This window comes from Moschus berezovskii, chromosome 14 (genome assembly GCF_049115385.1).
Source record: "Moschus berezovskii isolate FMDL1 chromosome 14, NW_MosBer_1.0, whole genome shotgun sequence".
Taxonomy (NCBI): domain Eukaryota; kingdom Metazoa; phylum Chordata; class Mammalia; order Artiodactyla; family Moschidae; genus Moschus; species Moschus berezovskii.
Genome location: NC_142473.1, coordinates 50,958,569 through 50,982,198, shown reverse-complemented (window position 1 = coordinate 50,982,198; position 23,630 = coordinate 50,958,569). Strand labels below are relative to the sequence as shown.

General features: G+C 53.7%; 1 protein-coding gene and 1 pseudogene across 3 annotated transcripts; one reads left to right on the top strand and one right to left on the bottom strand.

Annotated features, from left to right (window-relative positions):
• Positions 1–22,968, bottom strand: APBB1 (amyloid beta precursor protein binding family B member 1). Of its 3 annotated transcripts, XM_055423499.2 has the most exons (14): positions 22,510–22,658; positions 15,048–15,779; positions 8,775–8,950; positions 8,620–8,676; positions 8,451–8,536; positions 8,290–8,353; positions 7,719–7,868; positions 7,230–7,357; positions 6,727–6,841; positions 6,496–6,580; positions 5,994–6,077; positions 977–1,092; positions 656–832; positions 1–573 (listed from the first exon to the last, which is right to left on the bottom strand). In XM_055423499.2, the coding sequence occupies exons 2-14, from the start codon at positions 15,763–15,765 to the stop codon at positions 406–408; spliced, it is 2,124 nt and encodes a 707-aa protein (XP_055279474.1). In that variant the 5' UTR covers positions 15,766–15,779; positions 22,510–22,658; the 3' UTR covers positions 1–405. The 3 variants fall into 3 exon arrangements, with proteins under 3 accessions (XP_055279474.1, XP_088699247.1, XP_088699246.1); XM_088843121.1 differs by lacking the exon at positions 22,510–22,658 and adding an exon at positions 22,841–22,968 and having other exon boundaries at positions 656–1,092; XM_088843120.1 differs by having other exon boundaries at positions 656–1,092.
• LOC129553581 (uncharacterized) lies at positions 18,959–23,630 on the top strand (annotated as a pseudogene).

The following is a 23,630-nucleotide window of genomic DNA, read 5'->3' as shown; positions in this document are numbered from 1 at the left end:
TCAGCAGGGCAGACTTTATTAGTGATATCAGTACAGCAGAGGTGCCCACAGAGCAGAGGGGAGAGGACCCATGCCTGGCCCAGTCCCCCCCGTTCTGCCCCAGCAGGATCCTATGAAGATGGGGCCTGGCCTCAACCAGTTCCTCCTGCTCCACCTGAAACGTGGGGATGGAGAGCTGGGGCTGACCTTGCTTCCTCTTCCTGCTCCTCTTCTCTCAATCCAATATTGTCACTTGCAGAATTAGATCTCCCTTCACAGCCCCCAGGTGAGGAACCCCAGCTACTGGGGAGGGCAGCTCTGGGGGGGGACCTGAAGTCTAATAATAGCCTGCAGGGCCCCTCCCCACCCCGCACCCATGAGTTCCCTGGGGCCCAACGCAAGCAGGTGGAGGGAGCAGGGACGGCTTCAGGGGGTGTGGGCCCCCAGCCGTTTAGGCTTTAGGGAGCCCCACAGCGACTGAACGCCCCGGCGGACAGTCCACCCCACACGCCGGGCCACGGACTCGGCTGGGGGCGCCGGGAGGCAGGAGGTGGAGGCCTGGGAGCGGGCATCCAGACACTTCTGGTAGCGGAGCTGCAGAGGCAGGAGGTGCAGTCACGCCGCAGCCTGCCCCAAGTGGGCTGGGCGCCACCGCTCCACCACCCTCCCCACTTACCATGCACGCAGCCTGCACGGCCTCCGAGAGGCTGGCAGCATTGGGCTCGCACCAGAACATGTGGCAGCAGAAGGAGGCTGGGCCGGCAGCCATGATGAATGCAAACGTGTGGACGTCTCTGCCCACGGCCAGGAAGGACAGGAAGCGCACCCGGCACTCCCCCAGCACTGCCTCCGTCTGCGGGGAGGGGCGCCAGTTGGAAAGGGATGGCCGGACCCTCTTCCACTGGGTGCGGCCATCTTCCTGGCGGCCCGTCCCCCCATGCCCGGTCTTCCCCTCCACGGCAGGGCCCTGCCATACCTTCTCCACCCAGGTCTTTACCTGCTGGTGCAAGATGGTGAGGGTGGCAGGGGCCACGCTGACGTGACTTGGGGTCCACTGCTCACGGCTACTGGAGGACAGGACGGATTCCAGGGCCCCATTTATCACGTCTACCCCTGAAAGATAAGGATATGAACATGGCAGTGCTGGTGGCGGACAGAGGACACCTAGCTCTACACTAGACTGTCCAGCTCTGCCGAGTCAAGCCCGGGATCTCTGCCCCATCCCCTACTTCACCTGCCCACAGCCCTGGACTTGGCCGCATGGATAACCTTCTCTGGTGCACTCCTCCATGGTTTCAGTGACCTGGCACTTTGCTAGTTTCTGCCATCTTGAATCCTAAGCTTCTTTCGCTTCACTGACTCTGTCTCTCCCTCCAGCTTTCTAAGCAGACTGACCCCCAGAGCTCTATCCTTCCATACCTTGCTCTCCACATTCTCACATTGCAGTGTTTCATACAACTCCTAAATCAGCCCCTACAGGCCAGTTCTCGCCAGTCCTTAAGACCCCAAGATGCAAGCTTTGCTTTTGGCTTTGTTTTGTTTTTTTTCTAAGATTTCCATTTAAGCAATGTTGTCTCATGTGTCACAGCAGTTTTGACATTATGGTGCACTGTCATACACCATCTCACAATAGATCCCTTTATCACCATTTTACAGATAAGGAAACAGAAGCTTATATTGAGAAATCAGGTAATTGACCTTAGGTCACAACTGAGAAATGAGGATCTGAAGACAGGCAGTCTGATTCCAGAGCCTGGGTTCTTAGCCAGGCCTTTCTCCTGCCCCTTATCTATAGTCCTAGTCTCAGAACCAGAGGGGCTGTCAAAATCTTACCACACTCAATAATTTCTATGATTTATGCAAAAGCCAAGGAATCCAAGGTTCCTGGCTTTGAGATCAATCAGCTTGCCCTCGTAACAATGTTTCCGTTAACTCCTAATGTTAACTGCCGTTAAACACTGCCACTCACAACATTTCCACCCATGCATCCCACTGCCACTGGTCCTCAGCAGAGAACCAGGCCAGCAGCACATGAGATTCTGCTCCCTGCACTACCATGAGCGGCTGTGTCATCTGTGTGTGGTTGTAGTGAAGACATTAGAGTGACTGATGCCAACGCAAAAGCACACACTGGGCTGCTCTCAGGCCCGCTTGCCCCTGTCAGTGCCTCTGGGCTCCCACTAGGAACAGAACACGTGGCCCCTTTGACGGCAGAAAACATGTCTTCCCCAAAACTCCTCCCTCACCTTGGCCTTGCTCATCTTACCTCTGACTGGATCAAAGCCAAACTTCTCTCCTAAGCATGAAGTCCTCCAAAAACTGGCCTCATCTGACCTGTCAAGCTTCTTATTTTACTGCTCCCTGAGCTTCAAATGATTTATGTAGCATTATTAACATCTAATCTTGGCAAATGCCCAGCTAGGCAGATGGGAAATACAAAGTAAAAGAAGAGGATGCCCTCAAGGGACAGACTGTAACTGAGGGAAAGCCTCCCTCCAGAGGGCTCCTCCCCTCTTGACTGTCTGTGAAACTCCCAGTTCTCACATATCAGGGTTCACCTAGGCCCTCCTGTCTGGGAAGCCTTCCCTGCCGCAGGCAGACAGGGTGCTGCTGAGACAACTCTTGGCACATCTTGTAACTGCTAGGAACTTCTTCACACTAGGCTATGGCCATCTCAAGGACAGAAATCAAGTTTCATTGTCTGTGTTCCCAGTCCTAGCACAGGGCTTGTCGACTGAAGGAATTCCAGATGTCTGAGAAAGGCAAATGGGCAAATGTACCCAAACTGGTATAATAACCCAGCAACCCAGAAGCTACAGAAGTGTGATGACACAGGAAGGAGTGGGTGGGTGAGGGCAGCCTGCAGAGGGCTCAGATGTGAATGACACTGATGCCAGTCATGTGGAGACCAGACATCAAAGTCAGACTGTCTAATAAGCAGATGGAGCTGTGGGGGTGGCACCTGGCCCCAGAGTGGGGAGGATCAGCATGGAGGCGGGGACAACATTGGAACTAGGTGACCTGGAAAGAGTCTGTCATATTTGGTAACAGCTCAGGACTGAAACCTACACCCTGATCCCAGCCCCAAACTCCCAACCCCTCTTATCCTTGTTGTTCAGTCACTAAGTCCTTCACAATCTCCCGGAGTTTGCCCAAACTGATGTCCGTTGAGTTGGTGATGCTATGCAACCGTCTCCTCCTCTGTTGCCTCCTTCTCCCGCGGCCCTCAATCTTTCCCAGCATCAGGATCTTTTATAATGAGTAGGCTCATCACTTCAGGTCTCAACTGTAGCCTTCCAACATACTATATAATTTACTTATTGCCTGTCTATTCTGAATAGACTACTTAAAGGCAGGAATCTTGGTTTAAAGGCAGTTTTGTTCATTAACATATACCAAGAACCTAGACCAGTGCCTGGCACAAATCAGGCACTGGGTAGTCATTTGTTGCTGGATGGATGATTAATGGGCGAATATTGCAGCTTCAGGAGGGGCCAATGTTAAACTTGCTCAGGTTAAAAATGGAGCATAAATAAAGCATGATAAAGTGAGTTTAGGGACTACCGTGTGAAACTCTTGGCTTCAACAGAGCAGACCTACTAAGCTGATGGGCAGCAGAGGATCTATCAGGGGCTGCAGACAGTTCCTTTATTGTACTGAGAAGCTACGTGAATGGCAGGTAGATAGGGTAGTGATGCAATAACTGGAAGAGTCATGAACTTGAGGGTGAAAGGGAGGAGGAAACAACACAAAAGGGAGGGCAGAGTCACGAGTCCTTCCTGCTCTCCCACGCGGATATTCTCACCTCCAGCTCCACAGCTGTGGCAGTGCCTCTGAATCCAGTTTACTTCTCTCTGCAAATCCGGGCCTTCCTTCAACCCCAGCTCAATCCCCACCCTAAGAAGGGTTCCCTCACTGAACGTAATGATGCTGATCATTAGTCAGCATGCTATAAGGGGAAGGACAGAGAACTGAAGATGATCAGGCTTAAGAGTCCTCAGTCCACCATCTCTTGGGCTATCTCACCTGAGCATTCTTTCGTTCGTGTGTTTGTTTATCCATTCATCAAATACTGCTGAGTTCTTCCCAAGTGTTTTTTGACATGACACCTGACCATTTCTTGAAGGCATCTCTTTTCCTCTGACCTCACACCTGCTCCTCCACTATCCATTAAATGTTGGAGGGGCTCACAGCCAGGCCTAGCCTAATATCCCTTCTCACAGTGGCTGCCCACATTCAAGGATCAATCTTCTTCAGACTCATGGCTTTGATAACCTCTCTAAGCCAACAATGCCCACATTTGTATCTCTAGCCCAGTGCTCTCCTCTGTGAATCCAGCTGCCAATTTGAGTTTGCTACTCACCTTCCCAAAGACACACCAAACTAAGCATGCCTAAAATTGAACTCAAATCTCCAAACCAAAACTGGCCTCTTCCAGTACCTACTACCTTTAGAGACTGGTACCACTATCCAGTTATTGTCAAAAGCCAGGAAACCGGGGTCAACCTTAAGGCCTCTATCCCTCACCCCACATCCAGCCAAGGCTTGTTGACTTTAATCATCTAATAACCTCTTGAATCCACACACTCCTCTTCAGCCCCAGTACAGTGCAAGATACTCTCATTACCAGCCACAACTACTGCAAGGTCCTCCTGAGGTCCCCACGTCCACCTCTACCTGCTGAACATCCTTCTCCATGGTATCACCAAGGTGCGTGCATGCGTGCTTAGTCGTATCCAAATCTGTGACCCCAAGGACTGTAGCTACCAGGCTCCTCAATCCATGGAATTTTCCAGGCAAGAATACTGGCGTGGGTTGCCATTTCCTTCTCCAGGGGATCTTCCCAACCCAGGGATCAAATCCATATCTCTTGCATCTCCCACCTTGGCTGGAGAGTTCTTTACCAGCTGAGCCACCAGGGAAGTCCTTACAAAATTAAAATGATTACGCCAAGTGCGCTCCAGAAAACTCTCTGATAGCTTCTTAACACTTGAGGATGAAGAACAAATCATAAACACGGCCTGTAAGGTCCCGCAGGGTCTGACTGCTGCCGAGCTCCTAGCCTCACCTGGCACCACTTTTCTCAATGCCTTTGAAATACTAAAGTGTCTTTCATGACGGGTCCTCACACCCAATCTTCCCTCTGTCTAGAGTGATCTTTCCCCACTTTATTCCTGTCTCCATCCCATTTGGGCACATTAGATCCTATTTATTTTTTTATCTCAGTTCAAATGTCACTTTCTCAAATCTTTTCTCACTTCCTAGACTAAAGGAAGCTCCTCTGTTACATAGTTCCATGCATCTTGCTACTTTCTTTCAGTAAAATGACTCAAATTGTAATTACACATTTATTTGTGTGACTGTTTGATTTAATCCTCTTTTTTTCTACCGTAATCTCCTATAACCTCCATGAAAGCAGGGCTGTGGCCATTGTTCTCTCAGGACATGGTACATGGTAGGCCTCACAGTTATTTGCTAAGTGAATGAACAAGTAAATAACAGGTACTGTGAAACTACTAGAAATATCAGAGTGAACCTAACAGTCTCTACCCTCAGTCTCCTTAACTATAAAATGGGTATCATCATAATCCAAAACTCACAGGATCCTCAAGAATGAGCTGACATATAAGGAAGTACTTTACCAACACAAAGCATGTTGACAAACATGCTCACTGATTCCTTTTGAGATGATCCCAGTCCATAGTTGGTGCTATAATACCAAACACAGCTCCTGGCTGCTCCAGCGTTTTAGTCATCAGAGACCTACCTCCCAAGCTAACCAAAGCTTTTCAAGGATGGGTCTCCCTATCTGCCTGGTTCACTGGTTCACACTCAGGGAAGCCAGGACACAGGGTGAAACTGGGACAGAGTGACAGAAGGTGGGATGCACGCTGAAGAGCAGGGTGACATGAAGCATGAGGAAGGTCCGGTGAAAGAGGTACTGGGAGGTGGAGGGTGGGGGAAGGGCTTTGAGATCAAGGCGGTGGTCCCTGGGTGATGAGGGACACACATACCAACGGGTTTAGCAACAGGAACATTCCCCAGGTAATAGACTTGGAACTTTTGCACCAGTTCATTCTTAGGTGCTGGGAATTCCACTGCAGGAGGAAAGAAGAGGATCAATCACAGGCACAGATCTTGCTTCTCCCAGTCCCCACCACCAGGGCATAAGCTGAACACTGACTCGGCCAAGGCCCCACCTCCATCCCTCCCCTGCCTCTCTTTAACCAAAGTCCCTCCACTTATTTGACCCCAAGAATTGAATCTCCACTTTTCTTTTTTTTTTTTTTTTTTTGGCCACTCTGCACGGCTTGCAGAATCTTAGTTCCCTGACCAGGGATCTAACTCACACCCCCGGCATCAGAAGTATGAAGTCTTAACCACTGGACTACCAGGTTAAGTGCTGAATCTCCATTTTACTATTACTCTGCCCAGGAGCTCGTGCCTCTTCTTGGGTCCCCCCAGCTTTGCCAACAAAACTGAGACAGACCTGGTGGGGTTGTGACTGACACTGACCTTGGAAAGGGACATCCACAAGTTTAGAGTGGTCCAGGGAAAGTCCGTTTACCAAGCAGCGGGCATTGCGCCTTTCGGCCATGATCTGAGGAAGGGAGAAGGGGGAAGAGCTAAGGCGGGTCAGTCAGGGCTTCGTAGCCCTGGAGTGCCCCCAACCCCGATTCGGTGACCCCACCCACGTCCTTGTAGAGCAAAGGTGGCAGCTACTCCAGGGTGCGAAGGGGGCCGTGCCTTAGAGCAGATCTCATGCAGGCTGGTGGCGATGTTCTTGGCGGGTGCCTCACAGCGAAACACGTGGCACTTGAGCATCTGGGTCAGCTTATCGCGAGCTACGTAGGCAAAGTCCCTGTTGGGGGAGGGGCGCCTCAGTGTCTCCCAGTGCCTTCCAGTGCGGAGCCTCACTCCCGCCCTTCCACACCCTCCCCATCCGTCTGCCCTCGGGTCGCTGTTCTGTGGGCACTGCCTTCTGGCCGGAGGGTCGACAGGCAAGCATGCCGAGGTCGGGGAGGGTGGGCGAGCACAGCGCGCAGGGAGGGGCGGAGCAGACTAGGGAGACTTGGGCGCTTTGCCGCATCTGGTCCAAGGGTGGGGAGAGGAACGATCAGGGTAAATTAGGCATAGTACCTCTCTCTGGGTCCGGCAGCACAAGAGAGGCAAACAACAGAGTTAGGGAGGAGGGCCTCGCTCTGATTGCTGGCTGAGCCCCCACCCCGGAGCCCCGGCCCTGCTCCCACCTTCCGCTGTCCCGCCCGACGCCCCACACGCGGATGCTGACGATGGGCTGGGCATGCAGCAGGGCCTGACTGTGTGGCTCCACCAGCTTCAGCGTCTCATCCTCCAGCTGCAGCAGCAGGTCCTTTCCCTGCAGGCCCAGGAAGCAGATGCTCAGCGGTGCCCCAACCGGGAAGGCAGCTGATCTTTGCCACTTCCAGCTCGAGGGAGGTGAGCCACACCTCTAGGGCCCTCGCTTTGGTGTGGGACCAGCCACCGGGCAGGCTTCAAATCTAACAAAGCTCACACCTTTCATCTCCGACATGACTCCTTTTATCAACCCCATCGCTGTTAGGCAACCATCTCCCAATCAGGATTCACACTTCCATCTCACAGACTGTTGCCTGGTGGGTCTGCACCTCCCTCCCCAGCCCTGGCAGAGGGGCAGCTTGGTTCTCCCAGCTCTCCCAGTTTCTGCACTTCACCGCCACCCGGCCACCCTGCCAGCTCACCTCCCCCCAGCCCCCAGACATGGGGTCATGCAGATTGTTTTTGTGGTAGGAGAGCTGACGGATGCAATTGTTGACTGCCACACTGCTGCGGCCGGGGGCCAGCTCCTCCTCGGTCATCTCCACCCAGCCTAGGGAGCGCACGGCGAAACACTGCCAGACACAAAAGAGGGGGTGGGAGATAGAGGGTCTAGTCTAAACCCAGAAGAGCCCCCAGCCAGGATACACGGCACTCTGCTGAGACTAGAGGAGTTCCCAACTCAGAGCATGGCAGGTGGGAGGACATAAGAGCCTCTACAAACAGGACAGAGTTGCAGGAGGGCTGATGGTCTCAGAGGAGACCCCTGGGCAGGAAGCACCTGAGCCCAGCCAGGAAGGACCCCCTGGCAAGCCAAAGGGTTGCCTGAGTTATAAACTGAAGTGCCTCCCACTCAGACACAAGGGTCTGTGCTGAGAGTGCAACAGCCCAGGACCTGTGGCGCTATACTGAGACCAGGGAGACCCCAGAACCTGACCTGAGGGCTCTCCTGTTCACGGGGGCCCAACTTGGGCACAGGCATTGCCTTGAACACACCTTGATCCCTGGGTTGGCATTCCGTGGGGGCAGCTTCTCCTCCTCTTGGGGCAATGGCTCTGGGCTGGAGGCAGATGGTAACACTTGGTACAGGCCCCCGAAGGGGGAGCTGTCCCAAGGCCCCTTCCAGACAGACACCATCCTACTGCCAGCCGACTCACCTGAGGCTCTGAGCTGGGAAAGGCAACATCCCCTCCTCGGGGTCCTTTAGCCCCAAATCCATCGGGGCCTCCTCACTGGGCTCGTCCTGAGGAAGCGGAGAGAGAAATCAGGACCCAAATGATACCCCATCTCCAGCTCCCCCATCGTGAAGGAAGTTCCCTCACTCACCTTCCAAAATTCTCCATCCTCAAAGCGTTCTCCATGAGTGAAGCCAGTCCAGGTGAGCTAGGAACAGGGATGGGAGCAAGGAGTGGCTGGCTCATCTTGCTCCAGCAGCAACCCCCTCCACCCCAGATCAGAACCATCAGGCCTGTGGGCTTCACCTGGGACTCCTCACGGGGGCTGCTCCCCTGTGATGGTGAGGCCCGGCCCGGGGGCTCCCACTGAGTGGTCCCTGTTGGGATGTGCCAGTAGTAGGTCCCTGAGGTGTCCTGGACCCTCATCCATCCAGCCGGCAGGTCGGAATCCGTCTCGAAGGCGTTGGGGTTCCAAAAGGAATCTGCCAGGTGGGGGGGCGGATCTTGGTAAGGGTCTGCCTACCTAACAAGAGAATCGTGGGTGCTATGCCCAGTCCCCTCCCAAGCCCCAGTGGTGGAGAAGGGATGGGGGAAGGGCTCCAACACAAGATTCCTGCTTGGGCCTAGAGCCTGAAGTCTGGAGTCACAGCATGGGGGGGCCACCAGCAGGGGATGTGACTCAGGTCTCCTCCTGGGCCCTGCTCCTCCCTAATGTGGCCACACAGAGGGAAGGAGGGAGGCAGAGAAGGCAAGGAGGTTGAGTGACCCCAAATGACCTGTCATACATATCTGTATCTCAAGTGGACATACTTACCAGCTCCTGTACACACACATGCACACACTCAACATATACAAGCCCTACTACACACCTGTGTAGCCACCACAAACACAAGGGTGTGCACACATAGGAGACACCCGCACAGATGGCAGGTATTGCGTTCAGGTGCACACAGGTTCAGGGACACACACACACACACACCCCAACTCCATCCATCCACTAATGCAGCCACCATCCACAAAGGTGTGCACACACACAGATGCATATTCTAGCCCCTGCCACACACATGCGCAGAGACCACATCCACAGTGCCCCCCAACACATGTGTGGGTACCACACCCACAGTGAATGCACAGACACGCAACATATGTCAACCTCTGCCACATGTGTGCAGATACCACACTCACACCTTGACCCTTGCCACACACACATGCATACATTTCATGCACACACGCACACCACACACCTGTGACATACCCTCCCCTCTCCGAGCAGAGCCATACCTTTCCAGCCCCACAGCCCATCTCACGCCTCCACCACGTCCATGCTCCCTGCCAGCCCCGCCCCACGTCGTGCCCAGGCCCATGCTGTCCCTCACCTGGGCTACTGTCCTGCAGGAGGATGGCCAGGAAAAAGTCCTGGGAGAACATGGCGCTCCTTCCCAGCCCCTCCTGCTCCACCCTGCCTCCTCACAGCCCCTCCAGCCCGGCCAGCTGGGCTCACAGCCTGGTGCTGGGCTGCAGAGAGACGTTCATCCCGCCCACTTCTCACCAGGGCAGAGAGCCTGCCAGGCAGGATCCTCCCCAACCTGGAGCTCACCAGGGAGGGGCCGGGACCACAAGGGAAGGGAACCCCCTTGGAGTGGCGATGGAGGGTGCAGCTCGTGAGACCCCAGCCTTCCCTGCTCACATCTCTTCTTTCTGATCCTAGATCCCCTCCCCCAATCCTGAATCTCCATCCCATCCCCCTCAGCAGTCACCTCAGTGCCACAGTCAAGCCCAGCCTTAGGGACGACAGGAGTCTCAGCCTCGTGGGAACACCCCGGCCACCTGGGGCCCTGCAAAGCCTAAAGCTCTCCATGCAAACAGGGTGTGGCTTCCAGGCTCCCGGGGATCCCGCCCCTGCCCAGAATCTGCCAAGCAGTTCAAGCGGAGAGTGGGCTTCAGGGGCTGGGCCCCAGCAAACTTGAGGCTGGGCTTGGGGCTTCCCAGCACCAACCCCCCTCACCTGCCAGGGCCCAGCTAGGCTGCAGCGTCTCCTCGGCAACCGCAGCACCAGGACCGGCTGGGAGCGCCCAGACTGCTGACGTGCTTCCCGTTACCAGGGAAACCAGGAATCCTGACTGGTCCAAGAGGCAGCACTGAGGGACAGGCAGTCAGTCCCCAGACCCAGGCTGCTGGGCAACCAGGCAAGGAGGGCTGGCAGTGGGCGTGTCCACACCAAGGTGACTGTGTACCTGACGCGAGAGTCACTTTGGCAAGGCGCCTCACCACCCTCAGCTTCCAATGAAGCGGCCTCCCAGAGGAGGGGCTCTTCTTGCCCATCCAGCCTCCAGGTACCCATACCTGCCTCCTTCCCCCCAGCCTCCTCTCCCCTCAGGCCCTAGGGAATTACAATGCCTGCTTTACCCCAGAGACCCTCCACGGTCTTCAGGGCTTTCCCACCAAACCTTCCAGGAACACCACACCCAGGGCAGCTGCGTCCCGCAGAGCCACACCCTTCTTCCTGAAGGGCCATATACCCCTGAATCTGAGGACCAGGTCACCATCTCCTGACTGAGTCACACACACCAATCCATCTGCCATCCCTGTCAGTCGGCACCTTCCTGCCTCAAAGAGCTTCATCCTTCCGATCCGTCCTGGAGGGGCCGCTCTCCCCCCCGACCATATGGGAGGCCCTTCTGGAGCTTGGCACATCTCCCTCCGAGCACAGCCCCACCCCGGCCCTTGCTTCCATAAGCACACATTTATTTAGAAATGCACACTTTCACTCCTGGACCAATTCATTCAGGCTCTTCCCCCACGCACTCAAAGGTTCATGTATCATTCACTCAGCCACACAGGCCTCCTTGGCTAAGCCGGATGTAGTCACCTGCTCAGGAGTCAGTAATGCTCTCCCATTCCTCACCCCTACTCACTCCCTAAGTCCAGACAACTAGTGTTTTTCACCTAGGTCACTGCAACAGCCTCCCAAGTTGGTTTCCCTCTTCCTATTTAGCCCTTTCCAATCTGAGCTGCATGCTACAGCCCAAATGACTGTTCCAAAATGCTAACAACCTTCTTTCCAGTTGAATACTGTAATTGTTTTCTCTTTGCCCCCAGGATAGAACCCAATTCCTCCACAGGGTTTGTAGGACATTCAGTTCAGTCGCTCAGTCGTGTCCGACTCTTTGCGACCCCATGAATCACAGCACGCCAGGCCTCCCTGTCCATCACCAACTCCCGGAGTTCACTCAAACTCATGTCCATAGACATTATGAGCCCCTAATTGCCTGCCTCTCAGCCTTACCTCTGACCACTCCCACATCCCTGGTCTCTCTCCCTGCCTGGGACATGCCCCTTATCCTCTCTGAGCCCAGCCTCCCTTCCCTCAAACTTCACCTGGCACCACCTACTCCTCCTTCACAAAACTGACCCACCCCTGGTCTATTACCATGCTCTTCCTGCCCCTCCTTGACCCCAGGGCACAAACTACCTATTTACTTCTGTCAAAATACTAGACTGAGTGCTATGAGCGCAGGAATATCTGTCACTTGTAGTATGTATTCTCAGCATTTAGGACAAGACCTGGCACTGAGTGTGAACCCAACACAGGTAGGAAAGTTCATTCACTCATCATTCACTCATCATTCATCCATCCATTAATGTACTTCAGCATTCAATTAACAACCTTGTGGAGATCCTAGGGTGGGAAGGAGAAAATAATGTTTGCTCAATTCTACCACATTCCTACAGGCCTCCTCTGTAGTCTTCCTGGTCACAGCCACAGTCATAAGAGAGTGGGCAGTGACGCAGCCTATTCCGAGATTCTCCATTTCCACTGCCTCCAGCAGACCTTGATCCTTGCCCATCCTCTCACCACACCAGCTCCCTTGCTGAAGCCACTGCCTGCACCCGGCACACTCTTCCCAGCTCGAGAGCAGTTCTGTCCTCCCACTCTCAGAAGACTCATAGGAGCGACCACCATAGTGACCATCCAGGGACCCCAGAGCAGCCAGGCTCTCCATTATTTGGCCCTTGATTTACACCCCCTAAGGCAGAGGTTGCAAACAAGCCACCTGCAAACTGGTGTAAGCCTCAGATAGAGTTTGTTTGGCCTGTGTGGTACTTTTTTAAAAAACAGACTTGGTTGTGATGTTTCACATCGATATCTAGTTTTCAGTTTCCCTTGAAGAACTGGCTTCACTGAGACTAATTTTCCCCCCACCTAACCCTATGAGCAACCAGCTGGAGTGGAGTAGCAGCAGTTCCCTATAAAGGGGATCTGGGCAATGATCACTGACGGTCGCTAACATCCCTCTAAAGACAGGCAATTAGACTTTGTCTTCGGTAGAAGTACTCAATACCACCTGTGAAGTGTCCTTTTAAACAAAATACAAACAAAAACTCTGAATCTAATCAAGAACTCACTGCCAATTTACAGGAAATCCAGGGGAAGCGGAACATGTTCAAATCCAGAACACGGAAAACCCAGGGCAAACAACACAGTGGCTTCAATTAAAATAACAACCAAACTTCGAGCAAAAATAGAGATGGAGAGATAAGGTACAGAGCAAAAGAAACTTTGAGACCAGCCATCAAAATGTCTGTTCCTATTTCGATACTGATGAAATGAATCAAAGTTTAAAAGGGCAGGGAGTACATTCATTAGACAACTGGGAAATGTCAGCACTGACTAGATATTCAGTGATATTGAGGAAGTACTGTTAAATTTCTGTGCATATGATTTTAGTAGTTCGAATTTTTTTTTGGCAGGGGTTGGGGGCAGGCAGGAGCATGCATGTAGGATCTTAGTTCCCAACTGGGGATGGAAACTGTGCCCCCCGCAATGGAAACACAGAGTCTTAACCACTGCACCACCAGAGAAGTCCCTGCATTTTTAAAGAGTGTTTTATATTTTAGACATGCACGAGTTGGGAGGCTTCTCTGGTGGTCCAGTGGTTAAGAATCCACCAGCCAATGCAGGGGACACGGGTCTGATCCCTGGTGTGAGACGATTCCGCATACCACAGGGCAATGTGCCACATGCCCTGTGCCACAACTACTAAAGCCCAAGCATTCTAGAGCCCGTGCTCCACAGCAAAAGAGGCCACAGCAATGAAAAGACGGAGCATCGTAACAAGAGAGTAGCCCCCACTTGCCTCAACTAGAGAACACCCATCACAGCAGCTAAGACCAAGTGTAGACAAAAATCAGTCAATCAAGATTTAAAAAAAAAAAAAAAAAGAAACGCATCAGTGAACATTTACAGATGTATTTGCTTCAAAACAGACTAGGCTGGGGCCCAGGAGTAGTAGGTGGGGGTATGGATGCAACAAGGTTAGCCATGTGTTGATAATTGTTGAAACTGGGTCATGGGTAAGTCAGGTTCGTTATTCTGTTATTTTTGTATATGTCTGAAAATGTCCATAGTAAGTTTTTTGGAGGCGGATGGCATGCTGCCCTTCGCTCATCTGAACTGCCTGCTCCCTGCCAAGGTTCCCCAGTCTGGGGTCTGGGTAAGGTGCCTGCTGCCTGGAGTGGGAGAGTCTTTCCTCATACTACCATCCGGCACAGGCTTGTGGCCGCAGCCCGTGACCTCTGCCCTTTGTTCCTCAGCTATATCTGCATCCCCATGTGACACGAGCAATCGCAGAGACTCAGCGCCTTTAAATGGGACCCACTGAAGGGTCCATCCTTGGAGTCCTAACATCTATCCCCCGATCCCAGCAAAGCATTCTCTTACTCTTCCTTTGTTTCCTTTTAGTTAATATCTTCTTCCTGACAAAACATCACTCATGCAACATCCAGTGTGGTGCTCTGTACATAACACCCCAGGCTTTCCAAACAGACCTCTGTGGGGAGCTGCTGCCTGTTCAAAACTGCCTGTAGGGCTCCTGGGTTTGTCCGGCTGTATGCATCGGTGACCACATAAGGGCCCAGAGCTCGGGTCTGCACTTGGAACTGGTTTCGATCCCAGTTCTACTGTGATCTCAGACTGTGGGTGACCTTGAAAGTGGAAGTCACTCGGTCATGTCTGTCACATTGCGACCCACAGACTGTAGCCTGCCAGGCTCCTCTGTCTATGGAATTCTCCAGGCCAGAATACTGGAGTGGGTAGCCATTCCCTTCTCCAGGGAATCTTCACAACCCGGGATGGAACCCAGGTCTCCCACATTGCAGGAGGATTCTTTACCATCTGAACCACCAGGGAAGCCCATGGGTGACCTTGGGAGAGGACTAAATCTCTCCAGGCCCATTTTTTGTCACCTGTACTATGGGCATACTAATGACATCTACCTCCCATTGGCGTGCAGATTTAATACCATAATACTGAGCAGAGAGCCAGTACTTGGTAAGTGCCTCATAAACAGACCAGTCCATCATCCATCAGGGGTGTGTGACGGAAAGGTCTATCCACTTGTTCAAGCACTCTCAGTATGTAGGGACATTTCTTTCCGGAAAAAGCAGGGCATGGCCTGTTGAGGACTGAGGACACGGGCATGGTGACCCCTGCCCAGGCGGACACCAGCCTCTGTACGGAGGGACCCACTTCTGCCCTCTCGCCCTCCCACGTTCCCCACGTCAAGTTGCACAAGATACCTGTGTCCTCCGGGGAGCCATAAGAGGGGCTGCCCTGGGATAAGGTGGCCCAGCTCGAGTCCTCGTCGCTGGCTGCGCTGTTCCGCATGCCAAACAGGAGGCTGGCGCTCTTGCTGTGCTCTCGGGGGCCATCTGCCAGGGCCTGGGGCCCAGGGGGCACCTCTGCGCTCTCCAGGGGCTCTGGCAGCCCTGGGGGAGAAGATAAGTCCTCCTCCTCTTCCTCCTCCTCTTCCTCATCATCCTCCTCGGCCTCCCCCGCCGCCTTCTCCTCTCCCTCGTCCGGGCCCTGCTCTTGGGTGCTGATGATCAGGCCGGGTCCTCGCGGCCCTCTGTTGGCCGCATTGTGGGCAGAGAGCTCCAGCTCAGAGTACAGGTGCATCAGGCCTTTGGGGCCCAGGGGTGCCATCTCGGGTTCCTGGCTGGCCTCCTCAGCCAGGGTCAAGGTCACATTGCGGTTCTGGTCGCGATGGGCTGTGGCGGCCCGCCGGAGCTGGTTCTGGCCCTCCTTTAGCCACTTGGCGTTGGCAGGCCCTGGCTCGGGCCCACCACCCTCCCCCATGGCGCTGCGCAGATCCTTGGGTCCCACGGCTGTGGCCTGCAGCTTGGCGTTGAGCAGCTGGTTGTGGGCAGCGTGCAGGGGCAGGGGCAGGCTCAGTGCGGGGCCTCCGTGGCTGTTGGCATTAATGGCCGACTGGCTCAGGGATGATGGAACAGACATGGCCTCAGCAGATCCTGCAAGTGGGGAGAGGAGTCCATGTTGAGCCTCCAGGTCAGCAGAGCAACACCCCTGCTTCAGCCCCAGGCCTGTGCCCTGCAACTCTTCACCTTCCTGTGCTCAGTAGGCTAGCACATACCACTGTGTCCTGTGAGCTGTTATCCCAGGAGAGTAACTGGGCTCCACTCTGTCCCCATCACCACCACAACCACTCAACCCCCACCTGCACAAGCCAGGCCCAGGCCAGGTCCACCCCATCCCCAAACCCCCAGCCCCGAGCTTCCAGGGACAGCACAGCCAGTCCCTGCTTTGCCCTTGCTCCCAATGGCAGAGACTCCATAACAATGGCTTTCTGTGCATCCCCACCCCCAACTCATCCAACTGGGGCTTACTGTACCAGGAGTGCGGCTGGTGAGGAACTAGCTCCTGTGTTCTAGACACTGGACACTGCCTGCTCCCTGCCTCCTGCCACACCGCTACCCAAGCCCCACCACTGTGAGCTCCCCAGGCTCTGTTGCTCTCATCATAAATCACTGGGCCCAGTTGGCCCCCAAGTCCACCCTGAATGAGGGACCAGGAAGACGAGAGAATGAACTGCATTCCAAGCTCCCAAAACAAGGACCTTGACCCCCAGTTCATGGCTCCTTTGACCAGCTGAAGCTGCATTTTATAGAGTATCTCACCTTGGGTACCAGTTCCTCCTATAGTGCTTCTGGGTCGCTGCAGGAGCCTTTGATCTGGACCCCCAGCCCCTCAGGTCTTTGCCTAAATGTCACCTTTTCAGGGAGGCCCTCCCTGAATACCCTAAAATTGTAGGCCACCATGCCCCTTTCCAGGTGTTCCCAAACTCTTCCCAGCACCAGTACCATCTAACAAGCTAATTTATTATTTACTTGGTTTAATGACTGTCTTCTCGTGACTGTAATTTGAGTTCCATGGTGGTGAGGATTTTGCCTTTTTTTACTCAATGCAGTATGCCTTCAGCTTAGCTCAGGGCTGACACAAAGCAAGAACTCAATAAATACTTGTTGAATCAATGTATGAATCTGCCCTCCCATCTCCCCTGGCCCATTGGGCATCCCCTCTGCCAGTTTCAGAAAACACACAGTGGTGGTCATGTTACTGTGTGTCAGGCACTGCTCACGGTGCCCCAACCAAACTCCACTGGCCCTTCTGGTGAGGGGCTCACCTGTTCCACAGTGACAGTCCACCCCTCTTGGCCCCCTGAACCCCCTCCTGCATCCTCAGAAGCCCTTTATGGATCACCTTCTCCACCTATCAGGCTTCTTTCCCATCACCCTAATGATTGATCCCACCCTCAGAGCCCCATTCCACCCTCCCCATCTCCATGACCTTCCACTTGAGCTCTCCCCTTCTCTGACCCCCACTATAACGTGCCCACTCCCTGGATGCCCCCCTCACAATTTGCTCTCCCTCACCAACCACTACTCAGTTTTCTCGCATCCTGACCCTCTTAGACAGCCCCTGTCACACTCTCCTCCCCTCCCTGATAGCCTCCCTCAGAATTGTCTCTTCCTACCTGACCTCCCCCAACAGGCAACTGACCCCACCGTTTGCCCCCAATGCGCATCTTCCTCTCTGATTCTCACTGCACAGGTCTTTCTCCTCAATTTCTCACCTGAGTGCTCTCTAGCTCCCTGTTCACCCTGAGCTCTTTGTCTCCCCGAACCCATGGCCTCAGTTCTTTCTGCTTCTTTGGCAGAGCTCTCAACCCTGAGCACTGGTCACAGGGAGGTGTTTAGGCTGCCAGGCAAGGCTTGGCCAACTCCCGGGTGCAGTGCCCCACTTGTGAGGCAGATGCCATAGCTCACCTCTCCATCATTTCTAGCTCCTCAGACCCTAGCACGATGCCATGCACACATCTGTGAAAGAAATGAAAAATGGTTCCTGTCCACATGTCTGCCTCCCACGTAACTGACTGCTGGTCTGCTCAGTATGCCTTCCCCTGGGCGATGAGAAATCTCGTGGCCACTGGCACCAACAAGAAAAATAAACGGCTCTGCCTCTACCCAGAACCACAGTAATCTTCCAAAAATGGAAACCAGATTGTGTCACTCTCCAGCTCAAAAAATTAGATGGCTCACTGCTGCCTTTAGGATAAAGTCTGCGCTCATTAGCAGATCACAGAGCCTCCTTGAGCCAATCCCTGTGACCCCTTGGACCCCCTCCCCATCCTGCCTCCTCCTCAGCTTATGCCCCAGCCACAGGAAGAATGGTGGACTCTAGAACGTGTCACACCCACCGAGCCCTGGCTCTTTGTTTACACTGATCCCTCGGCTTGGAATCCTGTCTCCCTTTGTGAGGACCTCTGATCAGGTTTCAAAACCTGGCTTAGCCATCGCAGCTCCTAAGCAGTAAGCCTTTCCTGTTTGGTCTCCTCTCCCCTCCTCACGCGTCTCACCATGCCCAGCACCGCCGCATTCCAAGGGAACATCTGAGACTGTGTCTTACTCAGCTTCACACTCCATGACCAAAGAGAGTGTGCTGTGCAGCTGCAGAGTGGGCCCCCGGTCAGGATGGAGGGGCGAGGGGAGCCAAGAACTAGGCAGCTCAGAACTAATTGGGAAGACACTGAGACAGGCTTGTGTGGTCCCATGGGCCAGGGAAGGAGAATCAGGGAGGGTGCTGGAGAATGCTGAAGGGTCCCTGAGAAGGAAGCAGTATGGGGCCCCAGGCAAGCAAGATCTGAGATCTAGGGAAAAAGGGGGGTGGTTGGCTCAAACGAACATCCTGGCTCAAAGGCTGTTCCTCTGAGTTTCAGGAGATGAAAGACCCCATGACTGTGCTATGCTCGGAGCATCACAGGGATGACAGGCCCTTCTCTAAAGCAGGAGTGTGTGGCGCCAGGTCTCTCAGTACTCGGGACCAACCTCCTTGGCATCTGGAGGTATGGTCTGAGAAGGGCACATGCCCTGTGAGGCTGGGACACTGAGGAGCCAGGGTGACTTCAGGACACCCCTGCCCATCTGCTCATGGGGCAGAAAGTACTGGGAGATGGAAGCAGGTGTTCTGCTGTGGGTGCTGAAGCCTGAGTGCCTGTCCCAGGAAAGTGCGGTCACCTTCCCTTCATTTCCTAAGGTCAAAAACTGACCAGTTGCTCAGTATCTTCAAGAGGGGGCACAACCCAATCTCTCCCCTCCTACTGGTACTACTCACACCTGGGACCTCTCCAAGGATGGAAGGAGCCACGTGGATTCTGGCTCAAGGCAGGGAGCAGGTGGGCTCCTCAGGGGAGGAACTAAGAGTGGCCACTAAGCCTGAAGGGGCTGACGGGAGGCCACAGGGGTAGGGGATGAATCCTACTCAAGGTCAGTGGTTTTTCATCCTGACTGCTTACTGTATGCCAGGCAATGTGTTAGGCATGGGGGAGAGAGAGATGAATAATAAAGAAATGGCTCTTCCTCGATGGAGCTCACAGTCTATCAGGAAACAGTCGTTGAAGAGCTCATTACACTGCAGTATAATGGCAGAATCTAACCCTCTAAGCACTCTGTTGAATAAATGGCTGAGCATTATGATGGGAAAAGAACACGGCACTACAGGATCCCAAGGTTTACTTTAGCCAAGACATCAGCGAAGACCTGCCTGAGACAAGAACACAGCTCTCCTTGGACCAACCCCTTCCCCACCCCTCCCTCTCAGAGGATAAGGCCACCCTCCCGCCACCCCTAATTCATTGAGGAAATCTGAGCCATCAGCCAGAGAACATCCTCAGGCCCAAAAACTTACTGACTCAGCATCTATTCATTTCTCTCCTTTTCTCCAAAACCAATCGCTTCACTTATCATTTAAATTCTTCCTTTCACACCTTCTAGGAATTTTTTTAACCACTGAGAAGGCAATGGCAAGCCACTCCAGTACTATTGCCTAGAAAATCCCATGGATGGAGGAGCCTGGTAGGCTGCAGTCCGTGGGGTCGCTAAGGGTCGGACACGACTGAGCGACTTCACTTTCACACATTGGAGAAGGAAATGGCATCCCACTCCAGTGTTCTTGCCTGGAGAATCCCAGGGACGGGGGAGCCTGGTGGGCTTCCGTCTATGGGGTCACACAGAGTCGGACACGACTGAAGTGACTTAGCAGCAGCCGCAGCAGTCAATGGGTCCTCAATGAGATCCACTATCTCCCAACTTCAACACAGAATCTTTCCCGACCTGACACCATAAACTTCTTGAAAGAACTGTCTTTACTCACAGTTACCATTGCCTCACCTGGGTCTCACTCTTCAACTCTTTCCAGGCCTGCTTTCACTCCCAACACACCTCAGTAACAGCTCCTTCCAAGGTCAACATGACCCCAGTGTCATTTACTCCAACAAGACACTTGGGAGTCCTCATCCTGGTTGTACTTTCAGCAGCATCTGGCACCATGGCCTCTCATCCAGCTTTCAGCCAAGGCTTCCACGCACTGTATCTCCTGGTTCTCTTCCTACACTCTCGATACTGTCTGACGGTTTCTTACACTCTTTTGCTGGCTCATCTTCCTCTGCTGGAGTTTCTCATGGCTTATTCTCATGCTGTTTTCTCATTCTCACCCAATATTCAATACAAGTATTCATTCATGCCTATAATTTCAGGTGCACCCTACAAACTGATGATTTCCAAAAGTATACCTCCATTTCAGAACCTTCATCTGAGCTCCAGACAGATACACTCAACTTTCTACTCAATATCTCTAGCTGGATGTCTCAAAGGCCTCTCAAACCAACATACTCACTCATGTTTCTCTCCCACACCCTAACTGGTCCTCTTTCAGAATCCTGGCTCATGGAATAACATGACCATCCAACCTGTTCTATAAACCAGAAGTAGGAATTCCATCCTTGACACCACCTTCTCCGTCTCTCCCCATGTTCAATCTATCCCCAAGTACCGACGACCTTTGATCCAAGAAAAATTTCTGGATTTGATTGACGTTCTACATCTACTACCATCAACAATCCACACCAAGGACAAAGGCTTTATGATCAAAATTCTTAACATGGCCTAAATTGTCCAGTTCAGCCTGGCCTCTGCCTTCCTTCCACGTTTGGCACTTTGCTGTCCAGCGTCACTGGTCTTTTGATTCCTTGAAGACACCATGCTCTCTCCTTCCATAAGGTGTTTACACATGATTCCCCTTCTGCCTGGAACTCCCTTTCCCTACCCTCCCAGCTTAACTCCTACTCATCCTTTACCATTTAGTTAAAATGTCATGTTCTCAACCTTCCTCAGTCCTCTCTCCCTACCCTCCAGTACAGTTTAGCTTGTGCTCCTGTGTGTTCTCAAGACACCATTCACCTTTCCCTTCATGGTATTTATTATATCAGTAATTTTATCTTATCTGACTTTCCCCTTAGACTGTCAGCTCCATGGGAACAAAGGCATAGTGTATTTTGCTCATCATTAACCTTCAGTGCCTAATAGTACCTGGTATACATTAGGTGCTCAAAGCACACTTGTTGAATAAATCAATGATTTTTTTTAGTAAAGAAAAATTATGTTAGAGTATTAAGGGGAAGTATGCAAGAGGGTATGTTATCAAAGCAATCAAGGAAAACAGGGGGTGTATGGCCTAGATTAAGTTTGGCAGCAGTGGGTGAGACGGAGTGAAATGAATGAATTTGAAAAACACTTAGGTAGTGGATGTGGCAGAACTTGCTGACATAAGATATAGGGTGAGAGACAGAGATTAATCTAGAATGTTGCCCAGGAATCTAGCTTGGGTAGCTGGCTGGAAAGTATCCATTTCTGAGAGCTGAAATTTGGCGATTTGAGAGTGAATAAAATATGAGAAGAAAGTGCAGAAAGAGAGCAGACAGCCTAGGAAAGAACCAAGAGCACCACCAGCAACTAAAGAAAGCGCAAGGAGGTAGCAAACGAGACTAAGGAGCAGACAAGGCTGCAGGAGAGAAACCCGAAAATGTTTCAGGGAGAGTCGACACACACCACCAACACTAAGAAACGGCAAGGAGGTACAGGAAAAGTGTCCATGAGATTTGGCCACATGGAAGTCTCCAGTGACCTTGGCTTGGCTTAAGCAGTTTCCATAGGTGCCAGAGACAGAAGATGGAGTGAAGTGGTTTTAAGAATGAATGAGAAGCGAGGAAATAAAGATATCAAAGTGTAGAGGAGGTTCTGGCCTTAAGGAGTGTAGCCAGCTGGGGCTCCGAGGGGCTGGGAAAGCAAGAAACACACAGGCAGGTTCAAAATAGATTCGAAATACCCTCTTAATCGACAATGGGAAAACTGCTCCTAATGAGTGCTTCAGCCAGCGCTAGGCCTCCAGGCTGAGCTGGGGCCAGCCGGCCCCAGGGCACACCCCTCGGTCGCCGAGGGCAACAGAATGCGGCTTGACAGATTTCAGGCCTGGGTCCCTGCAGGAATCCATGCGGCCTGTCGGCCCACCTCACCCCACGTCCCCTTCCCAGTCCTTGACCACCCCTCCCCCACCCCCTTATTCCCCTCCCCCATCCCCCACCGCCCCCAGCTCCCCGCTCCTTATTCTCGCTCCGTATTCATTCCGGAGGGGCAGCAGGTAAAGGCCGGGGAGGCAACGGCGTGAGGACCTTAGCAGAGTCGGACCTTGGAAGGAGGGGACAGGATTATGCGGTGGGAGGGCCGCCCGCAGGGATGGGGCCTGGCCGGGGGACGCGGGCCGCCCCGGGGCTCGGGCTGCAGGATCCGCGGGCCGCTGGGGGCAGGGATCCGACAGCCCAGGATGGGCCCCGCCAGCGGCAGCTCCTACCTGCGCGGGGAGGCCCCAGGCCCAGGTTGGCGGCGGCGGCTCAGGCTGCGGGGCTCGGGCTCGGCGGCAGCTTCTCCATCACAACATCCCCCGCCCGGGAGCGCGCGGGCCGCGGGGCCGCGCCCGGAGCGGCGGAGGCGCGCGCGCGGCGGTGGGGGAGGGGCGCCGTCTCGGGCCCCGCCCTGCGGCCTCGCGGAGCCCCGCGCCCCCAGCCCCGCGCCGGCGCCGTCCCTGCGCCCGGCTGGGTCCCCGGGTCCCAGGGCGCTGCCCCAGCATCCGCCGACCCCCGCCCAGCCCGGCACCGCCCTCCAGCAGGGGACCCCGGACTCACCCTGCGCGCCCCGCGGGGCCCTGGCCCCGCACGGCCGCGGGGCGAAGCTCAGACGAGGTTGGAGCGGGAGCGGCGGCGGCGGTGCCCGGGCCGCGGCCGCGGGGGGAGGGGCTGGAGGAGGCCGCCTGCTCGGCTCTTGTGGCAACACTCCCTGATGTCCTGGTGGTAAGCGATGAGGACACAGCGTTGATGATAATAATAGCTCGTGTTTATTGACCGCTTTCACGGTGCCAGGCTCTGTGTTAAACCCTTTGTACGCATTCGTGCTCACACCAGCCCTGTGAAGTCGCCGCTCTGATTATCCGCAGTTTGCAGACAAGATGCCGAGATTCAGAAAGGTAAAGCGACTTGTCTGCGGTCACAGGTAAGTGGGGGAAACAAACTGGAGCCCAGATGTTTCTTCACCCCTCCCTCTGCGGCTGGACATGAGACGGTGACACCAAGGCCTTGCAGATGTGAAGAACGAATAGCTCCCTGGCAGAAATTCACTGGAGGGCAAGAAGAAGGGGAGAATGCAGATGAAAAGTGTGAAGGACGAATGGTGGCGCTCAACACTGCAGACTCCTTGGTAGTCCCCACTGGTCAGGTCAGTGGCCCAGAGGCCATCAAAGCCAGTGAGAGGGAGTGTCACCATCCAGAAACCCTCCCCTGACTCATTCCTCTAAGGCAGAGGTTTAATTTATTGTACCTGTGAACTATTGAGCAACTGACTGAAGATGCCTTTGGGATGCCTAAAACTAAAAATGTCCAAATCTAAGCTCATTATTGTCTCACCGCATTTTTTTTTTTT